Genomic DNA, 23,560 nt, shown 5'->3' on the forward strand with positions numbered 1-23,560 from the left:
TCCATCTCATAACATCATAACTAACCAACCATCCCCCCGGCCCTCGCCACCTTCTTCGCCCTCTGCTGCCTCCGATTATGATTCGCCCGACTAGCCTTATTCTCCTCTTTGCGCTGTCGCGCCGCAGCGGGATTCTGTCCCTGGCTGTCCCCTGCGACAGCACTACCACCACCAGAACCACCGCCGCGTCCGCCACCTCGCCCTCTCCCACCTCTCCCTCTGCCCCTACCACCACCACCACCACCCCTCCCTCTCATCGGGGCCATCTCTCCCCCACCCCCACTCCCACCCTCCGCATCTTCATCCTCAACACCGCGCCGATAAGCCGTGGAGACCAAAACCGGCTGGTTCAGCCCCCCGTCTCTTCCCCCCTTGCCATCCAGCACCGCCTCCTCCAACCGCCTCAACCGCTTCGGATCCCGCGCCACCATCACCGCCCACCCCTCGATCGCCTCGTCGGTCATCCCGGTCTCGCGCTTCAGCGCGGCGCGGGGCTGCGCGCGCCGGGTCGCGGAGTCGCGGGCGAACAGCGCCGGGTTGGATTGGTAGGCGCGGTAGAGGGTGAGTTCGGTTTCTTCGGGGCTGGTGGTCGTGGGCTTGGGGGGTTCGTCCTCGGCAGCGGCGACGGTCGTGTCCACCGTGCCGCCGACGTCGGTCACGTCGTAGGTGTCGTCGCGTTCGTCGTCGTCGGAGTCGAAGGTGGCGAGGGCGGACATGATGGCTGCTTTCTGGGCGGCGTGGTTGGAGCGGTCCGACAATAACGAGTCGGCGGTGAGGGTGGGGTTGGCGCGGCCGAAGCGGAGGGATTGGTGTTGTGAGGTGGTGTCGGAGCGGGAGAGTTCTGCGAGATCGATTTCGCGGTCGAAGATGTTCTTGCGCTGGGGTGGGGGTGCTGTTGTTGTACTGAGTAGGGTTGGGGAGCGTGGGGGGAAGGGGTCGTGGTGGGTGGTATTCGATGAGAGGGATGGGGTGGGCAGGGATTCGGATTTGTCGAGGATTTGTAGTTCGGGGGCCAGGGAGTCGTCGAGGAGGTGGGCGACGATGGTTTCGGGGTCGTCGTTGTAGTGGTCAAGCAGACGCGCGATATAGCCGGTGCCCAGGTCGGGGAAGAGGTCTTGGACTTGCGTGATGAGGGACATCTTGTGGATGTGGAGGTCCTCGGCGGCCTTAGGCAGCAGGTCGTCCTCCGTGGCCCGGCCTTTGCCTTTATTGACGGCGGCGCGCTTGCGCGGTTTCTGGTAGCGGCGGTGCAGGTGCTGTGTTTCGGCTTGGTATGCGCGTAGGCTGGCGAGGAGGTCCTGGCCGCGCTTTTGAGGGTTGACATCTGTGCTGAGGTGGCGGTCGAGGCGGCCTAGGAAGTCGGTGCTGCAGATGACCTCGGACAGGACGGTGGACTCCTTCTTCGTGCCGATACCAACCCCGGCGCTGGCTTTCATCCCGTACAGCTGGTCCAGGAGCGACGACAGGTTGGGCTTGGAGCTCTTGAGAAAGGAACACAGCCCCACGTAGACACTCGCCACGAGCACTTTGCGGACGTCCTCGCGCTTATGTGCTTGATATGCGTCTACTACAGTATCGAGGAAGTCGGAGCCGGCCATGAGCACCTGGCCGCAGCCGGGCAGGACCGATGACAAGATCGTCAGAAGTCGGAAATCCACTAGCACCCCGGAAGGCTTGCTGAGGTTCAAGGACGAGAGATCCCTGATTGCTTGGACCTTGGCCTTCTCCAGGCTGGACGTGATCGCATCCTCATGCTTGTCCCATGCATCAGCCAGTAGCCTCTTCAATGCGGAGCTCGAGGGGTAACAGCAACACATGCCAGCAAGAACTCTCCAATCCAGAAGCTCCGGCGGGGTTGGCGAGACCTCGAGGAGAAGCCTTCGCGTGAGGAGAAAGCATAATTTCCGCAATGAGCGTGTGATCGGCGCCGTCTGAGACCGAAATAAGCTGGAGTTGATCGATTGGCGGTAGAAAGAACTCAAGAATGCCACGGTAGACTCGTCGTTCAAGGCATGTTCCTTGAACTGCGACGCGGGAGCTTCAACGCGCAAGCCCAGAAGCATGATCCAAGCATTTATATAGAGCTCCCATTCCGCGGGGGGGATGTTGCGCTGCACCTCTGGAGGTGGGACCGGCGCAAGAGGTGGTAAACCCGGCATGACTGTGAGGGTGTAATTAAGCGTAAGCGACGGTGAAGGTCTGGTGATTCAAGATCGCAACAATGGCACGGAAGTCTATAGCGAAGGACAGATATCATGAATCATCAACATCATCACTGGTCGTTTGCAACAAGACATCATCATCGGGCTCTATCACCGCCCGCCGCCGGACCATCTATTCCTGGCTTAACCTGATCCAGACGCCGCCGCGCAGTATCTGCTGACTCATCCACGATCGCGCTCAATGCGGGTTAGCGGTTGATAGGCGAGGATGCCAAGGCCAGCACCCGCACAAGAGCCGCTAAGCGCACGATGAGAAAAAAAAAATAGTGGGAGGATTGATTTCAATCTATTAGTCCTCGAATAGCTACAGACCCTCTTCAACAAGCCATCATCACCTTACCGAACCCCCGAAGTTCAGGTCTTGATTGGTAGCCAGCCTCACCTTACGGTATGTTCCCTTTCCTCCTTTTCTTCCTCTCTTTGAACGACAGCTGATCCAACCTCCCCCTCCCCTCCACAGCCATCTCAATCCCACGGTCTCACCCCACCGCTCAATACATTCAAGATGTCTTTCCAGAAGCCCGAGAAGGATTTCGGCGAGGGCCCCGTACGTTGCTCCTCACTACTACTCGCACCTTGCTGTCTCGTCGCAAAGACACGAATTGGCATAGCGACTTGATACAAAGCAAAACGAAAACAAGCGACTAACCTCATCTTGCTTTCCGCTGGTCTACAGAAGGTCCACAAGATCCGCATCACCCTTACCTCTCGCAAGGTCGCCTCCCTCGAGAAGGTCTGCACTGAGCTGATCGACCGTGCCCGCTCCAAGTCCCTCCAGGTCAAGGGTCCCGTCCGTCTCCCTACCAAGACCCTTCACATCTCCACTCGTAAGACCCCCAACGGTGAGGGTTCCAAGACCTGGGACAAGTACGAGATGCGCATCCACAAGCGTCTCATCGAGTAAGTTCTTCCACAACGATTCGATTGACAATGCACCCGGCAAGAAACTAACATGGAAACCCCAAAGCCTTCTCGCCCCCACCGAGACCGTCAAGCAGATCATCATCAACATCGAGGCTGGTGTTGAGGTTGAGGTCACCATTGCCGCTTAAATGCGTGTCTAAACTCTTCGTTGAGACTGGTGACCGTGGCGGCAGCGGCGCCGACGATGTGCTCGTCTGGCTTCTTGGGAGAGATTCCGCTTCCAGGCCTGTATCAAGCAGTTGTCGATACTCGCTTAAACCTGGCATAAAAATGAAAAACTTCTAAAAAACGCGTAATCATGAGTTCTGTGCGGATATGTAGCTCGTACAGATGCTATTAGCCTGTAATTTCGACCCTGTGCCAATATCCTGTCCAATCCAACCTGGACGCCATTCGTCTTTGGGAATAATAAGTAAGCAGCTATTTACAATACAAAGGCTAAGCATGATACTAAGTCCTTTCCGCTCGGTTCACCTGTCCCACTAGAAGTCGAAGCTCACCCACTCGGTCTTTGGCGGTACGCTGGGAATGACCCCGTTCTCGAAACACCCATTCGTCACGAAGTACTCGTACTGTTGTGTAATCTCGGCCGTATACTCCTCGGGCCGGGCCTGAGCATCCCTTAGACTAGCTTCATCAGGTGGCCCATCTGGGAAAAAGATGCGGACGTAGATTTCACGATCCTGCGGATGAAGATAGCACGGTACGTCGTTGATATATTCCACGGGTTGACCCTTCCAAGAGGTGAGCTTTCTTGTCCTGGGATCGCGAATCGTCTGTCCGTTGAGAGGTGGGATGGGGCTGAGCTCGCTTGGGTCTCTCGTTCTGATGACAGGGGCTGGCCCAGGTCCCAATGGCGCAGTAGGAGCAGCAGGGGCTGCCAGAGCAGCCGCTGACGTTGTCGGTATGCCGAACCCCGAAGTTGCCGGCGTTGATGCTGCCCCGAACCCAGAAGTTGCCGGCGTTGATGCTGTCCCGAACCCAGAAGTTGCCGGCGTTGACGCTGTCCCAAACCCAGAAGCCACAGGAGCCCCAAACCCTGGCGCTGCCGGTGTACCGAACCCTGGCGCTGCGGGCGTTGATGCTGCTCCAAACCCAGAAGCTGCTGCCGGCCTTGCAGCGGAAGCTTGCTGACCCAGCTGCGCGAAACCAGACTGGCCAAATACTGGCTCGGCTGGGGGTTGGTTTGTGGCTCCAGAGGAGGGAATTGCTTGGCCAAATGGGTTTGATGGCTGACCACTACCAAAGGGTGATGCTGATGGTTGACCAATGGTTGACCCACCAGATTTTGCATTTGCAAACTGCGCAAACGGGGAGGGCGTGGATGCAGATGCGCCAAAGCCGCCAGATGCCTTACTAAACGGAGACGCTGTGGCTCCTGCAGCTGAAGGCTGACCGAAGGAAGGCTGGCCGAACCCAGGTGCGGGTTGCCCAAATGACGGTTGCCCAAAAGCCGATTGTGCGGATGGCTTGCCAAACGACGAGCCCTGGTTGAAGGCACTTGGTTGTCCAAAGCCAGTTGCATGTGCAAGATTCGAAGGTTGACCGAACCCAATGGGTGGAGCGATAGATGGTTTTGCGTAAGCTTGATCGCCCAATAATGCTGGCTCACCGAAGGCTGGACCTGTGGCAGGGGGTGCCTTGATCTCTCCAAATAGCTTAGGCGGAGCGCCGAAAGTCGTGCCGGTCGTGTTGTTCACAATGTCAATTCGATTCGGATGCTCCTTGGCACCATCTAGGATATATCTGACAGCTCCATCCAGGTCCCTGAGAGCGTTTTCCATTTGGTTTCGTGCCTCATTGTGGAGACCCTGGGCTTCTGAAACTGCTACCTCAATTGGGCTACCTTGAGCGACTAGTTCATAATGACGGAGTCGTAGTTCTTCGAAGCTCTGTTCTCGCTGAGGGCCTCCAAATAGTTGCCTGGGGGCATCTCTTCCGGGGCCATAGCATGAAAAGATCCATTCAGGGAGCCCCTTGCCAGGAGTCAGGTCTGCTTTGATATCTGCTGCGGTGATCCCATATCTGACCATGTTTAGTGCGCATTCTGAGATCTCGAGGAGATGACATGATCTACTCACTGTGCATTTTGCTGATTTTGCCCACCACGACCTATATAGCAATCAGCAATCGCGTACTCATGGGTAGTCCGTTGACGGCAGCATGTAAACTCCGACAGACGAGGTGAGAAGTAGCGAAATCAAGGCAAGCGCGACAATCTCAATCAGACGAACAAAAAGATTTACATCAGACACAAAAGTACTATGGATCACCAAAATGATCAAGAACAAAATCACAAGCATTTAGGGGAAAGGTGCATCTTGCGCATGGGCAAGACGATTCACATACCTCCACCTCCGCCGCCTCCGCCGCCGCCGCCGCCGGAGAGAGCTGCGAATTTGTTCCCGCCTACTGTTTGCTTGCCGGGGTGCTCATTGTAGCATCTGTCTGTAGGTCAAATTAGTAATGTGTCCGTGAGACATGATTCAGAGCCAAGACAAGCCAATTCAAAGGTAAGAGACTAAGCAAGCTCATACCTCCATATTTACACCGGCCTTTCAAGAAATGCTGGCAAACGGGCATGTTGCGTTCGCGTCGGGCGTCCTCACTCGGCCAGTAGGAGCATACGAGAACGTCCTGTCGAGTCTTCGTTCGCGATAGCGGCCTCTCTCAGAGCCTGTCCGTTGATTCTCGATAGGCCAATTCCAATCTATGTGTAATTTTTCTAATGAAGAAGAAGGAATATAAGTCAACTGAAAGCGATCCAAGATACAACAATCCTCGCAGTTCTTCAGCGTCCAGTGACTTGCAAACGAACAATTGATATTCTTTGTTGCAGATGAAGAGTTGTTCCGGTGACAGTACGTTTCCCCGACCCGGACTCTGTTCGCCGCCTTCTGGGAGCATTTGCCGTATTTGGCTTGTACCGGCAATACATCCAGAATACTCCCTGCACTTACCCTCACCTCTCTGCTTGTGCTCTGATGGGCCGTTACTTCCTTGCTTATTGCAAAACACATTCATACATTTACATGCCCGAAGAATGGTTCACCTCTATGAGTGTCGAAGTTCATAGTAGTCATTACCACGCCTGTTGTCTATGCACAGTAAGTAGATCATAGAAGGAACAACAGCAACTATGTCCTCTAATCGTTATGCCAATGCATCATAAAATTACATTAGTCCCCAGGTGAACTCCTATGCTCCGAGCAAAATCCCATCAAGTTGGCTTCGAGACAAATTGTGGCCAGCACCGACGCTGTGCCTCAGGACCGTTGGTTAGCGCCGTTGGTCGACGATACGAGTTTCGAATGGGCCAGGCTTTGGCGCAGAACGTCCCAGTTCAATCCATCGACCTTTTCCCCACCTAGCGACTCAAGGTCGGTAGACAGACCATTCAACTTCCCTGTCGCTAAGCGTCGCATCATGACCGTATCTTTATGACCATGAAGCCCCCGAGCATTGCCCCGGAGCAGAGACTCCTCGAACCATTCTTCCTCCTGCTCATCGAACGGGAGACCGATCAGTTCCATAGCCCTCGCACTTCGCGCGGGGCCGGCCTCGCTCGTCAGGACAAATTCAATGAGCTTCTCCAGGTAGCTCTGACGGAGCTCTTCATCATGCTTGCGCGTGAAGTAGAACGCCTCGGTTACGCTTGCGCGGCACATGGTCTGGAAGAAGGCCCGCTGAACCTTCTCGGTAGCCAATGGCGGGGCCACGGTAAGGTAGTATGCCATGACAAGGCTGTCGTCGTGTCTGGGGAGGGTTGGAAGGGTTAAAGCGTAGAGGATTTCGTCGGGAAATGTGGGGATGATGGAAGGCTCAGTCAGGTATTCGACAGCTCGCTGCTCATAGGCAATGGTCAGTCATCTGCAGTCGGCTATCACATCGGCGAAGATAAAGCGTACCTTGAACTCCAATCTGTCAAGGTTCCAGAGACCGTCTATGAACAGCCTATACTTCTCCGGTAGGTGACACCGGCGGGAGAATTGCGTAGCCGCATCGTTGCTGGCGCCGCGGCAGTCTTTGAGGATGTAGTATATCAACGATTGCTTGTGATGGATGTCGAGTGGAGAGGATACGATGTGTCCGATCAGTGTGCGCAGGTCAGTGTTCGACCGAGGAGGGTAGAGCCGCGTGACTATCAAATTGTGCCTGGTCAATCCTTTGTTCGAATTTCCAACCTTGGGGAGCGGAGAGAGCTACCTGCTTTGACGCCGAGCAATCCCAAGAGTCTGTCTGCAAAAAGCCGGTCCTCTAAGGCGCGGCGATTTGAGATGATCTGTTCAATGAGCTTGCCATCGTAGCTGAAGTCCTTATTGAACTGAAAGATGGAATCGAAATCCTCCCAAGGCGCCATCTTGAGCAGTGCTGGCGAGTTGAACACACTCCTTCGGAATCTCCTCGAGCGCCGACGGTAATATTGAAGCCGATATTGACAGTACCGTACGGCTCGATCGGTACATGAAGGCGGTGGGGCATGTGACTGGAAGATGCAAATGTTGTGGCAGAAAAACAACACTATTCCGCTTCGGGCGGCGATGTAAACAACCCACTTTCCACCTGCGGCGCTTTCAAACGTCAACTTTGGCACCTGCACAACGCTTGAGATTCCGCCTTGATGCAGCACCCACAGGCGACTAACAACAGTACAGCATAATGTCGTCAATTGCCAGAGGCCGGCCATCCCGGCGCGCTGCCCCTCGCAGAAGTTACGTCCCAGAAGAAACGCCATCAGACGAGGAAGATCCTGGAAATGTCACCCCCACCGCGCCGTCCCGCCACGGGGATGATGACGACGACGAAGAGGAGGGCGAACGTACCCCGGTCCCCAAGAAGCCCAGCGCAGTCAAGAGATCATCACGCAGACAAGTCACCGCCGAACCACCTGCTTCCACATCGAGTGCCGCTCGCACGACACGCAGACCCCGCAAGTCGAGGGCGGTAGACCCGTCGGAGTCGTCGCAACTGATTGATGAAGGCGAAAGTCTCGCCAGCATTCAAGAGCCCGAAATTTCATCTACAATGAGCGCTCCTCGCGCAACGCGCAGATCACGCAAGTCGAGGACGGTCGACCCATCGGAGTCTTCGCAGTTGATGGATGAGGGTGAAAGTTTTGCAAGCGTCAGAGAGCCAGAGGAGCCCACTACATCGAGCGCTCCTCGCACGACGCGCAGGACCAGAAAATCGAGGACAGTGGAGCCGTTGGAGTCGTCGCAGTTGATTGACGAGGGTGAAAGTCTGGCTAGCATCAGAGAAACAGAAGAACTCACTGCATCGAGCGCTCCTCGTACTACACGCAGGGTCCGCAAGTCGAGGGCTGTAGAATCATCGGAGTCATCGCAGTTGATAGATGAGGGTGAAAGTCTTGCAAGCGTCAGAGAACCGGAGGATCCGTCAACAGCTGCCCCTCGTCGCAGAACACGCAAGTCAAGGGCAGTAGAGCCGTTGGAGACATCGCAGTTGACGGAGCCTAACGAAGAGGGTGAGAGTGTTGCGACAGTGAAAGCACCGGGCTCTCCGTCTGAGGAAACTCTCGTTGCAGTGAAAACTAAGGGTACGATCTCACCCCGCGAAAGTCGCATCTCCACGCCCAATTTGGACCATATCTCATTCTCCAATCTAGAGCCCTCCACATCCCCGCAGCCGCAGCCTCGAATGCAAAGAGAAAGCGTTCCGCCACTCGCCGATATTACAGATGCGGCTGTGAACAAGTCCCCGTCGAAGTCGCCATCGAAGTCCGTTGAAGACGAAAAGCCGCAGATACCCGCAATCAACCCGAATACAGCATTGCTCGAGAAGCCCATGGACATCATGCTCAAGTCCCGGTCAGCCGCTCCGTCGGCCTCCCAGGAGCCGTCAGGTCCGACCAGTCGCTTGATGATCACTACCCTGGTCATGATGAATTTCAAGAGTTACGCCGGAAAGCAGATCGTGGGCCCCTTCCATGCATCCTTTTCCTCCGTTGTCGGGCCCAATGGATCCGGCAAGTCGAACGTCATTGATGCATTGTTGTTTGTTTTCGGGTTCCGAGCGAGTAAAATGCGTCAGGGCAAGATCTCGGCTTTGATCCATAACTCGGCCAATCACCCAAACCTGCCCTCTTGTGAAGTTGAGGTTCATTTCCAGGAGATCCTTGACCTGCCCAACGGCACCCATGAAGTAGTCCCAGATTCCCAACTTATTATCTCCCGAAAGGCTTTCAGAAACAACAGCAGCAAGTACTATATGAACGCCAAGGAAACGAGCTTCACCGCCGTGACGACGCTGCTCCGTGATCGAGGTATTGATCTAGACCACAAACGCTTTTTGATTCTTCAGGGTGAAGTCGAGTCTATCGCCCAGATGAAGCCTAAGGCTGCCAACGAACACGAGGATGGACTCTTGGAGTATCTCGAGGACATCATCGGAACTTCGAAATACAAGACGCCTATCGACGAGGCGGCTACGGAGCTCGAGACGCTGAACGATGTCTGCGTCGAAAAAAATAACCGTGTCCAGCACGTTGAGAAAGAAAAGGTTGCCCTCGTAGATAAGAAGGACAAGGCCCTGGCTTATATTCGGGACGAGAACGAGCTTTCTGAGAAACAGTCCGCTCTCTATCAGATCTACATTGATGAATGCGCGGACAACATTCGAGTCACCGAAGAAGCCATTCTACAGATGCAGGAACTGCTGAACATGGAGCTCGAAAAGCACGAGGGTAACGAGTCCGGGATCAAAGAGCTTGAGAAGGCCTACAAACGCGGAATGCGAGAATACGAAAACATGGAGAAAGAGGTGCAGGCGATTGTCAAAGAAATGGCCAAATATGACAAGGAGAACGTGAAGTTCGAGGAGAAAAAGAAGTTTTTGGTCGGCAAGCAGAAGAAGCTAGAAAAGACCATGCAAAGCACACGCCTGGCTGCTTCCGAATGCGAAAGCCTCGTGCAGAAACATTCTGATGATATCGAGAAGAAGACGAATGAGACCTCTGAGCTTGAGAAAGAGATGAAGGCTGAAGAGCAGGAGCTGGCTGAGATTCGTGAGAGCCTCAAGGGCAAAACCCAGGGACTTTCAGATCAGATCACTGCGAAGCAAAAGTCGTTGGAGCCTTGGGATGAGAAGATCAACAAAAAGCTCTCGGCCGTCGCTGTGGCGCAGAGTGAGCTTGACATCCTTCGCGAGCGAAGCAATGCTGGTACTGTTCTGCTCGAGGAGGCGCAGTCGAAGATCTCTTCCATCGAGGAAACGCTGGCCACCAAGGAGAACGATCTCGAGGAACGTAAAGCTCAGAAGACTACCCTTGAAGAAGAGGTTGCTAAGCTGAAACACGACCTCAAGAAATATGCTCAGAGAGAACCAGAGGTACGAGCCCATGTTTCCAGTGCTCGACAGAGAGCCGAGGAGGCAAGAGCTAGTCTTGCAAGCACTCAGAATCGTGGTAGCGTTCTGTCTGGTTTGATGCGCCTCAAAGAGTCCGGTCGTATCGAGGGCTTCCACGGTCGGCTTGGAAACCTCGGTATGATTGATGAGAAGTTTGACGTTGCTATTTCGACCGCGTGTCCTGCGCTGGACAATATGGTGGTTGACACGGTTGAAGTTGGTCAGCAGTGCATCGATTATCTGCGGAAGAATAACCTTGGTCGAGCCAACTTCATCCTACTCGATCGCCTCCCGCGCCGGGATATGTCCAAGGTCTCTACTCCAGAAAAGGTCCACCGACTCTTTGACCTGGTCAAGCCCAAGGACCCTAAATTCGCTCCAGCTTTCTACAGTGTGATGCAGAACACGCTAGTCGCCGAGGACCTGGAACAGGCCAACCGCATTGCATATGGTGCGAAGCGGTGGCGCGTTGTAACCCTCAATGGCCAGCTCATCGACACCTCCGGAACGATGAGTGGTGGTGGCACCCGAGTCGCACGGGGCGCCATGTCGTCCAAGCAAGTCGCTGACACAAGCCGTGAGCAGGTGGCCAAGCTTGAGGGTGATTTGGAAGAGACGGAGAGGAAGTTCCAACACTTCCAGGAGAAGCAACGGCAGATGGAAGCTGCGATCCGGGAGAGAATGGATGAGACCCCGCGGCTGGAGACCAAGATCCAGAAGATCCTGATCGAAATCGAAAGTGCCAATCGCAGTCTTGCGGATGCTCAGCGTCGCGTCCAGGAGCTGAGCGCCGAGCATAAACCGTCCAAGACGGATGCCAGTCGAGCTGCAAGCCTTGAGAAGCAGATTGCCGCTTTAGAGGAAGAGATCGAAGATCTCCGCGAACAGAAAGGTGGTATCGAGGAAGAAATCCAGACTCTTCAGAACAAGATCATGGAGGTCGGTGGTGTGCGGCTCCGTGGACAGAAGGCCAAGGTCGATGGCCTCAAGGAGCAGATCAACCTATTATCTGAGGAGATCTCGAACGCTGAAGTCGGCAAGTCGAAGAATGAGAAGCTCATCACGAAGCATTCGAAAGCCCACGCCGAGGCGGAGAGGGAGCTGGAGCATGTTGCTGAGGAGCTTGAGAAGCTGAACGAGGATGTGGCCAACCAGGCTAGTGATGCATCTCGATGGAGGCAAAAGGTGGAGGAGGGCCAAGATGTAAATTATGGTGTCGTATCAGCTTCAAAGCAGTTGGCTAACTTGTGACAGGCACTGGAAACCAAGAAGGAAGGCCTCCAGGCCATGAAGACTGAGCTTGATGAGAAGGTCGCTGAACTGAACGAGTCTCGAGCCACGGAGATTGAAATGCGCAACAAGCTTGAAGAGAACCAGAAGGCTCTCGCGGAGAATGAAAAGCGCGGGCGTTACTGGCAGGACAAATTGTCCAAGCTGACGCTGCAGAACATCAGCGATCTGGGCGAGGAGCAACAGGCGACCGAACTTCAGGTGTACACCAAGGATGAGTTGTCCGAGATGAACAAGGAGTCGTTGAAAGCCACCATTGCTGTTCTCGAGGAGAAGACTCAGAACGCGTCCGTTGACCTGGCTGTCATTGAAGAGTACCGCCGCAGAGCGGCTGAACACGAGGCTCGCTCGGCCGATTTAGCCACTGCTGTTGCATCGCGAGATAGTGCTAAGGCTCGTCTTGACGGTCTCCGGTCGGCCCGCTTGAACGGATTCATGGAAGGCTTCGGTATCATCTCCCTTCGCTTGAAGGAAATGTACCAGATGATCACCATGGGAGGTAACGCCGAGTTGGAGTTGGTCGACTCGCTCGATCCCTTCTCCGAGGGTATTCTGTTCTCCGTCATGCCACCGAAGAAGAGTTGGAAGAACATCGCCAACCTATCTGGTGGAGAGAAGACATTGTCCAGTTTGGCGCTGGTGTTTGCTCTGCATCACTACAAGCCCACGCCTCTCTATGTCATGGACGAGATTGACGCCGCTCTTGATTTCCGTAACGTGAGTACCTTCTGTTGGATTTCTACCAGTGAGTCTTCAGCTAATAGGATATTAGGTCTCGATCGTGGCCTCTTACATCAAGGAGAGAACCAAGAACGCCCAATTCATTGTCATCTCGCTGAGAAACAACATGGTAAGTTTACTTGCTGCTAGCCGTGCGGTCCATACTAATGACTGCTGTTCTAGTTCGAACTCGCCTCGCGACTCGTCGGCATCTACAAGGTCAACCACATGACCAAGAGTGTGACGATCGAGAACAAGGACTACATCACCAGGCGGTGATTGTGTGGGATAGATGCGTGCTCATAGTTTTTGTATGTATTCGGGACGGGTTGGATAGGTTAGGCAACGGTATGCGGGTTTGGGAATCTCTTGCTTTTCTTTCCTGCTCTTACTCCACGACTGGAAAGGATGATGACAATGATGACTTTTTTTTCTCTGTGACTGGGCACTGGATTGGTGCGGTTCTTGCTATGGTATGCGGGGATTTCTGCTTTCATGTTCGGACGTTTTCTCCGTTTCTGGTTTCCTTTTCGATGTGGATTTCCTTCAGAATAGGGTATATATTTTGACTACTACATTTCATAACATGCTAGCAGTCGGACTGTCCAGCAGGCGTATAAGACTGCGCGGTGATCAGTGCTTTGGCAATGTTCCATCTGTAGTGCATGCGTCCGTCCACTACCATGGTCTCTAGTATGTATCATGCTACCTCCTGGCAGTAAACCGGTGCTGTAGCTAAGTCAGTACTTGTTTAGTCCACAACTATCAACATATCCCAACAAACAACTAGATAATTCATCCAGCCAACGCGATCCGACGCCTTATATATCCTCTCATACAGGTAACCAAGACGTCCCGCCCAAGTGAACCAGGTCATCCCCGACGCACCTCTCCCTTCCTAATCAAGATACCGTAATTATAGGCTACATACAGTATAGTAAGTAGCTATGAGCAGGCGCGGCCCCTCCAGGCTTCACCCGCATACTCCCTAATCCAGCCTACCTACCTTACCCTCCATCTACCCCACCCAATGTCTTCGTTATGATGCATAGTCTATTGAAGAGTGGGATCGGGAAGTCCACGGCAGAAGTAGACGGTGGGACCGTCGGAAAGAGCTTCAAATTGCAGGGTGGGTAAAGACAAAACTGGGTGGGAATTCGGTATACGCAGTGGAGAAGAGCTAGCTAACTGAGTCTAATGAACCTCTGCTGGCAATTACATATACTACTCATACTCTAACGTTGTAAGTTCCTCGATTCTCGGGATTTGAATTGCTCCTTCCTTCGGCTTTGTTGTGAGGCTAGTTGTTTTCTGCTCGTGTTTTTCGGGGGAAGATTCTCCTCTGATGAGTTTTGGTATTCAGATGCATGTACTGTACTCGTACTTCGGATCTGGGATTTGGGATCTGGGACTTGGGGGATTCAACTGGTTAGGGCTTACGTGAGGATGGGACTGTTCAGTACACTAACTAACTAACGTTAGTGCCTAGATGTATGTTATGGGCATGGAGGGGTGGCGATGGGTTCTCGAGTTGTTGTTTGTGATTGCTGTATAATGCTTTGTAGGATGTGGTGGTGGGGTCTACTGCTTGTTGGAGCTCGAGGGAGAGGAATAGGATGAACTGGCCGTGGCGGGAACGGAACTGGGGCCTTGGGACCGGGACTGGGCCCAGCTGGAGCTGGAGCTGGAGCTGGAGCTGGAGCTGGATGAACGGGGTGGGCTGCTCCGTTCGGTACACTCTCGACTTCTGCTGATGATGGCAATGTCTCGAGCGTGATTTGCTGGTCGGTTGTTGGAGTGGTGTAGGTGACAAATCCAGGTCTTCTGTTTGGAAACCAAAGGAGGAAAGTTGTTAGGTAACGTTAACTTCAATTCCAGCAGCGGGCTGCTACCGCTGGATCTATAGAATCGGGTGGTATATGCTTTACTTCATGCTGACGAGTAGCCTACGGACATTAAAGGATACGCTCTTTCATCTATCTTCTACACGGGATTGAAAAGCATAGACCACTGCACAGGCCAGGTTGGTCGAACTGGAAAGAAAGGACAGGACAGGACAGGCAGAAGATATTCAGGAACCAACTCTCGACCTCAGTCCACTTTTTCCTCCCGCTCAGTGTCAGTGTCAGTGTCAGTGTCAGTGTCAGTCAGAACCAGGCAGCTAGCAAGTTTAGCTGCTTGCTAGGTCTTCGGCAGCAGTGAACCGGTATGATCGCGACGGAATTCGCAAGGCTCGGTAGGGCTAGCCTGAACCGTGGAAATTGCCTACTCGGTCGTCTTAGCTGAGTAGTCTAGTTGACTAACTAGGTCGACCTTGCAGAGTCAGCATCAATCTAATTCCCGTAGACACTGCCGTCCAGCTACCCAGTATCTTCTCTTCAGCTGCTCCGAGCAACCGAGAGAGTCTCAAGCTAAAACCCAGAGACCTGGGCAACCGAGAGCAACCCATATGCAAGAAAGCGGAGAATCATCGGCTGGAATTGCTGCCCTTGGGGCCAAGCATCGAGATTGAGACAATTAGACTACTTCCGATCAAAAACCGCCGGTGGTCGAATTGAGCGAATTGACTCAAATGAGGCCTTTTTTGTTTACCTCCTGCCGTGGTCGTTTTCCTCCTTCCGTCGCGCGGTGTCAGGTCTTGATCCACTCTCGATCCAATCACACGATTGGATTGCCACGTGGAGTTCAGGTCCTGGTGTCTGGATGGTCGAGCAGGCGATGGAGGAGGAGGAGGAGGGGTGGAGAAACCTGACCCGGAATTGATTCAATTGAATAAGAATTTCAGATGCGGATTGAAACGGTCCCACTTCTTTTTGCCTGTGAGTGGTTTTGTTCTTCCGCCGCCCGGACTGCGCAGTGGGTGGTGCCGTTGCCGGTTGGTTGCCCTAGCATTTTCGTTTACCCGCCACCACAGCTTTCCTTTCGCTGATCCGCGTCTCCTCGTCGTGTGCTTTCCTTCCTCTTCTCGTGCGGTGCTTCTCTGGTAAAGTAACAATCCGTTTCCGCGGTAATCTGTTTGGGTGGATGTTGTACTCCTCTCGCTGATCCTCATGGGCTATGATCGCAAGGCGACCTCATCATCGGTGTGATCCAGCGATTCTTGCACAGTGTGGCTCAATCCGAGGATAGTGACTTCCAAAAACTGCACCGGCGAGGCTGAAGATAACCCCCGATAAGCGCGATGGGGTTGTCCAAGCAGAGACTGTCGGAAAAGCTACGGAGTACCTGGGATGCGGAGGCCCGGACTTAATCGACCCCTGCTATACTGCTGTACATCCATGATAGTACAATGATATGACTTATCCAGCCAGGCTCTGAGATAGGGGTTTACTGATAACACCTATCGCTTCCCGTCAAGCCAAGTCAAGTCGCCCCTGGCATACTACGTAGATAGTGTAGGTAGATGGATAGATCGCTTCCTTTCCAGAGTCGATCTATCACGACCGGACAGGGACTCTGCGATGACCCCGGGGGAGTAGGGCAGACCAGGCAGCAATTGGGGGCCACCTGTGGCAGTAGTCGACCGGTCGGGGCTGTGAGTCGGTCGGTCACCGGCGATAAGCCAGGGAACAAGAAAGAAAAAAACGAAGGGTCCATGGCTAGAATGATCCATGGCGCCCAAAACACACACTTTGACCGTCTGCAGTACATTCTTGATGTACTGATGTACTGGGTACGGTAGGTGTAGGTACTGTACATCGAACGAACTCGTCTAACTTGTCAACCATGACTATGATGCAGTGTGACGTGATGACCAACCCCAGTCAAAGTCAACACAAGTCAACAGGGAAGCTGCCCGGTCCATGTCCAGTCTAGTTCAGCTTACTCCGTATGGTGTCGGCTTAATTTCGTCGAAATTTCGAGAGTAAGACACTAAGACACTCTGCCCCTCCTCCCCGGATGATGATGATGATGATGATGATGAATGAGACATTCTCGTTGCTAGGACAGAAAACAGATAACAAAGTTACCGTGAGCTGTCAGGTAAGGAGAAACAACCGATAACTGCAGTATACATTACATTAAGTCGTCTAGACTGTGGAAACTGTCATCGTTGCATGAGGGGGGAAATGCGAATATGCGAATATGCGAATTTAGCTACCGCGGAAGCAGCAGTAACCGCTACAGTAACAGCCATATGCGCTATAGATGTAGGTGCTGCACTCCGCATGCAGAAAATGGAAGCAAGAACACATCCGCGTGGCTAGGAGGGGTTTTTTAAGTTGAATGCACAGCAATGTTCGAGAGAGGGCAATGACAGTGAGGGAATGCATGTATTCTCCTATCTAGCAACTACTAGATAGTAATCTAGATAGTACCGTAGTTCGATGCCGTGAGCCGATGAGGGTTCAGGGTTCTTTCCAGTTCCAGTTCCGCTGCCGTTTTTCGCAGGATTGGAATCCATCCCGGGTTGGGCCAATCCTCAACCCGACCGCGAGCAAATCGGAGCGTAAGGAATTCAATGGATTGAAGCGACTCGAGGGGTTCTACTCCGTAGGTAACATTCCCCCCATCCTTTGTTGTCTGACTCGAGCATGGATACATCTGACTACTGCTCCGTACCTCGGACTATCTGATTACATACATTGCTCATTTCGGGAAGAGAAGGAAGAGAGGAGAAGTAAAGAGGATCGGGCGAGACAAGCGAAGGGCCAAGTCCTTTACTATGTGCAAGTCATAAAGTTCTAGATTGCTTTGGGTTTAAACTTCAAGGCAAGAAGTAAAGCCCAGGCGGTAGTGGGGAAGGATTGCGTTGCTCATCTCCAAAAGTCTTGTACTCAGTATACCAACTCCCACCGTATCTACGGAGTACTCCAGACGAGATCTCCTCCGCGTCGCAAGCCCATGACGATCAGTTACAAGAAGTCAGGGCTTGGATCATCTCATTATTGCGACGCAATGAAATCAATCTTCCTACAGCCCGCGGAACGAAACACCCAACCAACACCGCCTGTTTCGTCGGGTCTCAAGCTGGCCATTTATCCGACCGTTGGCCTTTTTTCCTTTGCCTCCTTTTTTTTTTTGGTTGCCCTCGCTTTTCTTTTTCCGTTGATATACCCTATACCTGACTATTTGATCGTCCTTGGGCGGGCATGTGACAGGCAGGAAGTCCTCTCGCATTTCGACTCTTACTGAGTTGGGTTTAAGGTCCAGTGGTGGCTGAACCCGCACGGGAGAACAGAAGAATTCATCCAATATTGATTGATTACAAGGGAGTTGTACTCCCGTTCCTACGGCCCTACATTACTCATGTAGTGATGATGATGATGATGATGCCGATGCTGGCAAGGTGGCGGTGATAGTCATGCCAATCCCCGATTCATGGCCCGTCTGGATAATCTCATTCCGTCCAGGGCCCTCTTTTTTTCGGCGGTCCATCAATGAGGGGATAAGCCTTAGTATGTGTATGCGCGTCAAGATTGAGAATTGTGATGCGGCGACGACGACGACGACGACGGAGAATGGGGAACTTCTGCCAGAGAGGAACTCACCCCGCCCACTCAGCTTACTCTTTTTCTTTTTTGGTACAGACTTACCAGCTACTCATACTACTGTACTCCGTAGTTTCACTCCATACTTCCCTTCCTCTGCCGCTGCCCGCAGGGATCCAGGGAGGTAAAAAAGTAAAAGTATACCAAACCCTGGTTTGCGCTATCGGCTATCTCGGACATGGGGGCGGCAATTATTTGATGTGTATTATGTACGGAAGTACAAGAATGAGTGTACGTATGGAACGGAGTATGCTGCTCTGTGAGTGTGAGTGTGATCGATCTCGCTGCCGGGGGTGCTTTCTTTCACAGTGGTCAGTCAATTGGCATTTGATCTAGCTTGTGATTTCCTACTCGGCTCCTGCATGACAATTTTTTTTTGTTTTTGTTTTTTTTTTTTTTTTGCTTTGCTGCCCAGCTGGAGGATTGCAGATGAGGAAGAAGAAAAAGAAAATACTGCAGTCAAGTATGACGACCAAAACAAAACAAAACAAAAAATTGACGAAACAAAACAAAGTAACGGTGAATACGAAAGAGATGAGGGGGAACAGATGAGGAGGAGTGGAGAGAGGGGGAACCGAGAACGGAGGAGGGCCGTGGAAAAAAGAAGCAGTGAAATATGGTCGAGCAATGATCAACAAAGAGTGAGAGAGAAAATAAGAGAGTGAGAGTGAGAGTGAGAGTGAGAGTGAGAAATACCTATTCGGCGCATTCCAGTTAATTGAAGGGGATCCTTGCCGATACTACTTGGCTGATCGGAACCTACAGCCTATCTGGGAATATATCTACGGAGTGTTGGAGAAGGGGAGCCCAGGCTGACCGGAGATTCCGCAGAACAATGGGCGTTCATTAAGGTAGGCTTATGTGAGTATGTCGAGCGCGAGAGCGAGTGTGTATGTGTTGTGTGTGTTGTGTGTTCGTTGTTGTGGTATGTGCGTGTACAGTATGTGCTGCGTACAGTATGTGTGTGTGGGCGAGTCGACTGGGCTAGAAGTAGAGCATCTCCGGTGGGAACCAATTTGACTTCTTCCATCTGCCGTTCCATCGAGCTTCGATTGCGTAAAACGAAGCAGATTAGCGGCCAGAGGCCGTCCCGTCAAATTGGGTACGGAAGTTTGTTAGGGTCCTTCGGGCGTTTGGCAAGTACAGTCAAAGGGTTCCAAATGGGGAGTTCTGGTTATTACTAGGTAGTTACTGAGTGCCATTATTTTCTCCGAGGTCGCTCGCTGCCTTAGTAACTAACCACTTTGAATTTACCTAACTAAACTACAGGCTACAGAGTGTCAGGCGCTGTTTCTTCCTTACAGGCGGCAGACACTATGGTTCGAGGATCGGCACAGTTATCGGATATGGTCGTGATGGAGGAAGGGGAAAACGAGATAGATGACGAGTAGAGTACTACGTTCCATGCTCTCGTTCCGAGTCAGACTGTCAGCAACATCAGCGATGAATGCTTGTTCTGGTTTTCCAAGTGGCCTTTTCCCTGCTAAATCGCCTTAGGCCGAAACCGTTTTCTGTCGGGCTCCATCCGGCTGACGGGCTGAAGGGCGACTAGTAGACTCGGGCTTCTTTTAGGTGACCATTCCTCGAAGGAAAGGGGGGAGAAAAGAAAGCCTGAGGTAACTTAGTCTATTTTAATCATCTATACGGGGTATATCCAGCGGGACTCTGTTGCTGCTACGTATGTACGTATGAGTGAGTACTTTGTAGTGAGGGAAACTTTCCCACAAAACATGGAACGATGAACTGGTGAAAGTGTGGAAGTGTGGAAGTGTGGAAGTATGGAAGTATGGAAGTATGGAAGTATGGAAGCACTATGATTTTTGGCCACTATGTATACAACTCAATACTTGTGCTTGGTAATCTGGCTGAGTGAAAACCTTCATTGGTGGTTTAAGCCTTCAAAGTGGGTATGGTTACGTTACAGTTGACTGTGTTATTACTCAGTTGTTACCCAGTTGTTACCAAACCAACACCCAAGCCGGCACAGGCCAGACCAGCCCATTTAGTGTGAAGTTCACTTGAGTACTTCTGCTGCCGATGCACTCCACTCCACTTCCGGCCCTGGTCCCTCCCTCCCTCCCTCCGTCCAGGCTCCTCCTTCCACTATCCTCCCCCTTCCCTTTCCTTTCCCGATTATTATCAGAGGCTCACTAAACAATATCAGGAAAATTAAACCCAAACTAAACCCAAACTAAACTAAAACCAAAATGTGTCTGTGATTACTATTCTACCTACCTTGTTTCCGCTCGGTCTATGTCTCGCGCTCTGTCTCGCTCTTATTCCGCCGCATTCCCAATTTCCACTTTTCTTTACTTTCTCTCCCCTCTCTTCCTTTTCTTACTTCTCCTCCGTGTCTTTGCTTTTGTCCCTGCAAGCTGGTCTTTGCAGTTGCAGATGCACTGACTGACCATTGCTTGCTTGTTGCTTAACTGATTCCAATTTTCCCACTCTCTGGTTCTGGGCCAGCCTCACCCAGAATTTCTCCCTCCCACACACCCATCTCCAATTCCTCCTTCTCCCTCTCTTCTCTGTGGTGGTCGATTTGCGTCATTGTCTGAGATAACCACCACTGTCGTCACCTACATCGCAACCTGGAAAGCATGTATTGCAACAATGGTCTAGTGTGGTTGTTGGGTTTCGCTAGACCTTAAGCTTTCGCAGACATGGATTTCATAGTAAGTGGCGCCCCGGTCTCTCCCTCCTTCGTCGCAACCTGGTTTGGTTCTACCCGTGAGAATGTGTGCCTGGGATGTGTTACGATCAATCGGATTTCTAAAGCGCATGCAATCGCATTGTCTCCTGCATTATCTCGCCCGCGACTGGACGCAATGTTGTCTGAGACATGCGTGCGACATGGCAAGGGGATTTTTCTTTTGACTCTGCTCCTGTTCCACCCCGCCCTTCAGCCTCAAATCTAGCGCGCCAGTGGACTGACCGACGCGCCTCTAGCTTTCTTTGACGCATTTCTGCGAGGTGCATGGTCCAACCTCGATCATTTGCTCGCAGGTTCTTCCTTTCGCCTGCCAACAATGCTATCCCGAGCCTTCCGACTATTCTCCCACTGATACCCCTGCCACTTCTCACGACACCGCTTCCTCCCATGGCATGCAAAGTCAGACAAACAGCAAGCCCCCTTCATCCGCTAAACTATCTGAAAGGAGCCCGGAAACCGGCGACCGGTCGCCTCGGATGGAAGACCACCCGTATTTTTTGAAGACCAAGACCCCACCCGCCGAGAGCCAGCAACCTTCGAGCCATCTGGGAGGCGCGGAGGGGGACACCTGTGCCAGTTGTAGTTTGACGCTACCAGAGAATGTAAGCAAGCAGCTACCACCTGGGGCACCGGGGGCACCCAAGAGTGATGGCAAGGGTCGGAACGGTAGTCCGGTCCTGCGCTCCCGGCAGGTCGTCTACACCTGTGGCAATAGTTCAGCTGATCATGAAGATGGCGACCCGCACGTCCATCAATCCTATCCGGAGTCTCTCCATTCGTCCTCTGTTACGTCAGATGCTTCTTGCCACTCACACATTCTCACCTACCTGTCCCTGCGTGGACCTCCAAATCCTACCGATTACGCCATCCTTCGTCGCTCGTCGATCCGGACCCTGAGTTGTGAGCTCTTACCACGCGGACTATCTTCCGGACCCTTGAGTTTCGGGGACGGAATCGCCGGCTATACCATCGCGTTCGTCTTTCGTCTTCCCGATCCAATGGCTCGTGGGAAACGACGCAGCTACGCCTTCCTCGCCTTGGCGGGCAGAGATGGGGGCAGGGCATTCCGGGCCTCCCCCGTCATTTGGCGAACCTTCGGGCGCATTGCCGCCGGAATGGCAAACTCAGCAGAGAAGTTCCAGGAGGAAGAGAAACGCCGGGAGGAGCAGAACAAGCGCCCTGACAGGGACGGAAATAAACCATACACCCCTGTTTCTTCATTCCTCACTGGACGTGCACTGGATCCGGCCGGGCAACTCCGCCGGCCTGGGCCCGTTCGTGCAAGGAACCTATCGGAGATCACGGGTAACCAGTACATTTTTGCGGAAATCCACGCGCATTTTGTAGCTCTTCTCCAACAGCTTGGCCACCAGTTCGGCACATACCCGGTCTCGGAAGAGCAAATCATCAGCACTATCCGCGAAGAGGAAGGTATTGCTGCAGCGAGACGGCAGTCTACCTCTATGGCAGGTGGGAAGGAAAAGTCTCGTCGCAAAGCCTCCCAGCAATTCGGTGATGATACCGATCTGGGAATGTCGACTTTGAACCTGTCTTCGGCCGCCGGACCAAAGCCTATCCCCATCACCCCTCGCCGACCTGTTGTCGCTTGAGTTATCATGGCTCACTTCTTTCAACAAGTGGATCCACAATTTACAATCAACCGATCCACAACATATCAATCCCCGTGATGTTTTATCACACTAGCTACCACGCTTTGCTATACCACGTGATCCTCATTTCGGACACTTTGATTGATTTTTACGGCGTTCGGATCTTTTTTTCCCCCTTTTCGTTTGCGGACTTATTACGGGATTCCACATAGACTACGGCGCCTTTAAGATTGAGATGGAGTTTGGGCACATTCCCGGGTTTGCTTCAGTTAGTTTTCAGCATGTCCTTAGACAAGCGGCCTCTGTTTTGCTTCACTTCTTCTTCCTGCGCCATCGTGGTGGGGATTGTCTTATTATGATACTAATTTCGAGAGGAGGGGATTATGTGGTTCATGAATCCATGATTGAATGTCAGTACGAGGCAACGAAGGATGCACTTGTGAGACATTTGGCATGCATGCATGTATGTAACTTATGGTTATGGTTTCAAGGGGTATTATGGGACTTAATCACGATTGTACTATCAGATCGAAGTAAAACTTCTGTGTGTTTGCTTATCAATTCCACCGAGTCCATATATCTAACTATAGATCGATGCGTAGCGACCAGAGATGGCGGTGTGGCTGAAGGACCCGCAATGCTCGGAGTCTAATGCACCTTTCTGTCTGTATCCATTTGACAGTTATCAAAATGTCCGAGATAAGCTAATCTGACAGGCGCAGGGCGCGCATTGGCGTCGTACCTGAGTCATGACCGATTAGATATCTAGCCGACGACTGTAATTACTCTTACATCGTTAGCAACAGTCCATGTAGTACAGTACTTAGTCCATGTTGTCTCGATGATCCCATGTGATCGGTGTCTGTGGAGCACCCTGATTGCGGGGGGTTATCTATCGATCAAGAAGGTGTGTATGAGTAGTTCGATGCTCTCCGCAGACTCTTTGGGCTGGTAAAAGAAGGGCCGTGGGAATTAGGTAGATAATGTGGAGGAGCTATGGCATGTCTAGTATAGGGATTGATGCGTTGCTATCGGTGAGCATTTCACTATATCATAGTGTCGACATATCCTAGTATTCCATAAGAGTGACGGGCCAGGGGGTCTATACCAATATGCACCAGTTTACAAGGTGCGGCGGGCGGTGGGTTTGCTTACGGGCATTGCTGAGGCTTCTGAGGCCCTTGGGGGCTTTGTGGGCGTGACCGAGTCTTTGGGCTGGTTGGG

The 23,560-nt window shown here is 52.5% G+C and overlaps 6 protein-coding genes across 6 annotated transcripts; 3 read left to right on the top strand and 3 right to left on the bottom strand.

The window, feature by feature from the left end:
* Positions 1–20: 20 nt before the first annotated feature.
* Positions 21–2,284, bottom strand: BO95DRAFT_476093 (ASCC2 family CUE domain-containing protein; the record flags this gene model as incomplete). Its single annotated transcript, XM_025589904.1, has 3 exons — positions 278–2,284; positions 173–250; positions 21–151 (listed from the first exon to the last, which is right to left on the bottom strand). The coding sequence occupies exons 1-3, from the start codon at positions 2,157–2,159 to the stop codon at positions 21–23; spliced, it is 2,091 nt and encodes a 696-aa protein (XP_025438549.1). The 5' UTR covers positions 2,160–2,284.
* A 212-nt stretch (positions 2,285–2,496) lies between these two features.
* On the top strand, positions 2,497–3,491 carry S10a (40S ribosomal protein uS10). The gene is made up of 4 exons (XM_025583763.1): positions 2,497–2,610; positions 2,683–2,769; positions 2,899–3,122; positions 3,190–3,491. The coding sequence occupies exons 2-4, from the start codon at positions 2,728–2,730 to the stop codon at positions 3,272–3,274; spliced, it is 351 nt and encodes a 116-aa protein (XP_025438550.1). The 5' UTR covers positions 2,497–2,610; positions 2,683–2,727; the 3' UTR covers positions 3,275–3,491.
* A 137-nt stretch (positions 3,492–3,628) lies between these two features.
* Positions 3,629–5,964, bottom strand: BO95DRAFT_421347 (FG-nucleoporin nup42; the record flags this gene model as incomplete). Its single annotated transcript, XM_025584561.1, has 5 exons — positions 5,684–5,964; positions 5,496–5,594; positions 4,847–5,193; positions 4,297–4,792; positions 3,629–4,149 (listed from the first exon to the last, which is right to left on the bottom strand). The coding sequence occupies exons 1-5, from the start codon at positions 5,727–5,729 to the stop codon at positions 3,629–3,631; spliced, it is 1,509 nt and encodes a 502-aa protein (XP_025438551.1). The 5' UTR covers positions 5,730–5,964.
* A 280-nt stretch (positions 5,965–6,244) lies between these two features.
* BO95DRAFT_517414 (ELYS family protein) lies at positions 6,245–7,557 on the bottom strand. Its single transcript, XM_025591898.1, has 3 exons — positions 7,353–7,557; positions 7,055–7,287; positions 6,245–6,991 (listed from the first exon to the last, which is right to left on the bottom strand). The coding sequence occupies exons 1-3, from the start codon at positions 7,504–7,506 to the stop codon at positions 6,413–6,415; spliced, it is 966 nt and encodes a 321-aa protein (XP_025438552.1). The 5' UTR covers positions 7,507–7,557; the 3' UTR covers positions 6,245–6,412.
* Positions 7,558–7,739: 182 nt separating this feature from the next.
* Positions 7,740–13,135, top strand: smc4 (condensin subunit SMC4). Its single transcript, XM_025583764.1, has 5 exons — positions 7,740–8,703; positions 8,773–11,714; positions 11,766–12,518; positions 12,574–12,651; positions 12,705–13,135. The coding sequence occupies exons 1-5, from the start codon at positions 7,806–7,808 to the stop codon at positions 12,798–12,800; spliced, it is 4,767 nt and encodes a 1,588-aa protein (XP_025438553.1). The 5' UTR covers positions 7,740–7,805; the 3' UTR covers positions 12,801–13,135.
* A 7,307-nt stretch (positions 13,136–20,442) lies between these two features.
* BO95DRAFT_250759 (folliculin domain-containing protein) lies at positions 20,443–22,454 on the top strand. Its single transcript, XM_025581426.1, has 2 exons — positions 20,443–20,688; positions 20,963–22,454. The coding sequence occupies exons 1-2, from the start codon at positions 20,677–20,679 to the stop codon at positions 22,334–22,336; spliced, it is 1,386 nt and encodes a 461-aa protein (XP_025438554.1). The 5' UTR covers positions 20,443–20,676; the 3' UTR covers positions 22,337–22,454.
* The last annotated feature ends 1,106 nt before the right edge of the window (positions 22,455–23,560 follow it).

The sequence above is a fragment of the Aspergillus brunneoviolaceus genome (genome assembly GCF_003184695.1).
Source record: "Aspergillus brunneoviolaceus CBS 621.78 unplaced genomic scaffold BO95scaffold_70, whole genome shotgun sequence".
In the NCBI taxonomy this organism is placed as follows: Eukaryota; Fungi; Ascomycota; class Eurotiomycetes; order Eurotiales; family Aspergillaceae; genus Aspergillus; species Aspergillus brunneoviolaceus.

Bases quoted from the DNA above. Each gene is read 5' to 3' on its own strand.
- smc4 (XM_025583764.1), top strand. From the start codon at position 7,806: ATGTCGTCAATTGCCAGAGGCCGGCCATCCCGGCGCGCTGCCCCTCGC. The intron at 8,704-8,772 runs GTACGATCTCAC...TCTCCAATCTAG, and splicing joins CGTTGCAGTGAAAACTAAGG to AGCCCTCCACATCCCCGCAG. The intron at 11,715-11,765 runs GTAAATTATGGT...AACTTGTGACAG, and splicing joins AGGTGGAGGAGGGCCAAGAT to GCACTGGAAACCAAGAAGGA.
- S10a (XM_025583763.1), top strand. From the start codon at position 2,728: ATGTCTTTCCAGAAGCCCGAGAAGGATTTCGGCGAGGGCCCC. The intron at 2,770-2,898 runs GTACGTTGCTCC...GCTGGTCTACAG, and splicing joins AGGATTTCGGCGAGGGCCCC to AAGGTCCACAAGATCCGCAT. The intron at 3,123-3,189 runs GTAAGTTCTTCC...GAAACCCCAAAG, and splicing joins ATCCACAAGCGTCTCATCGA to CCTTCTCGCCCCCACCGAGA.
- BO95DRAFT_517414 (XM_025591898.1), bottom strand. From the start codon at position 7,506: ATGGCGCCTTGGGAGGATTTCGATTCCATCTTTCAGTTCAATAAGGAC. The intron at 7,288-7,352 runs GTAGCTCTCTCC...ACAATTTGATAG, and splicing joins ATTGCTCGGCGTCAAAGCAG to TCACGCGGCTCTACCCTCCT. The intron at 6,992-7,054 runs GTACGCTTTATC...GCCTATGAGCAG, and splicing joins TTGACAGATTGGAGTTCAAG to CGAGCTGTCGAATACCTGAC.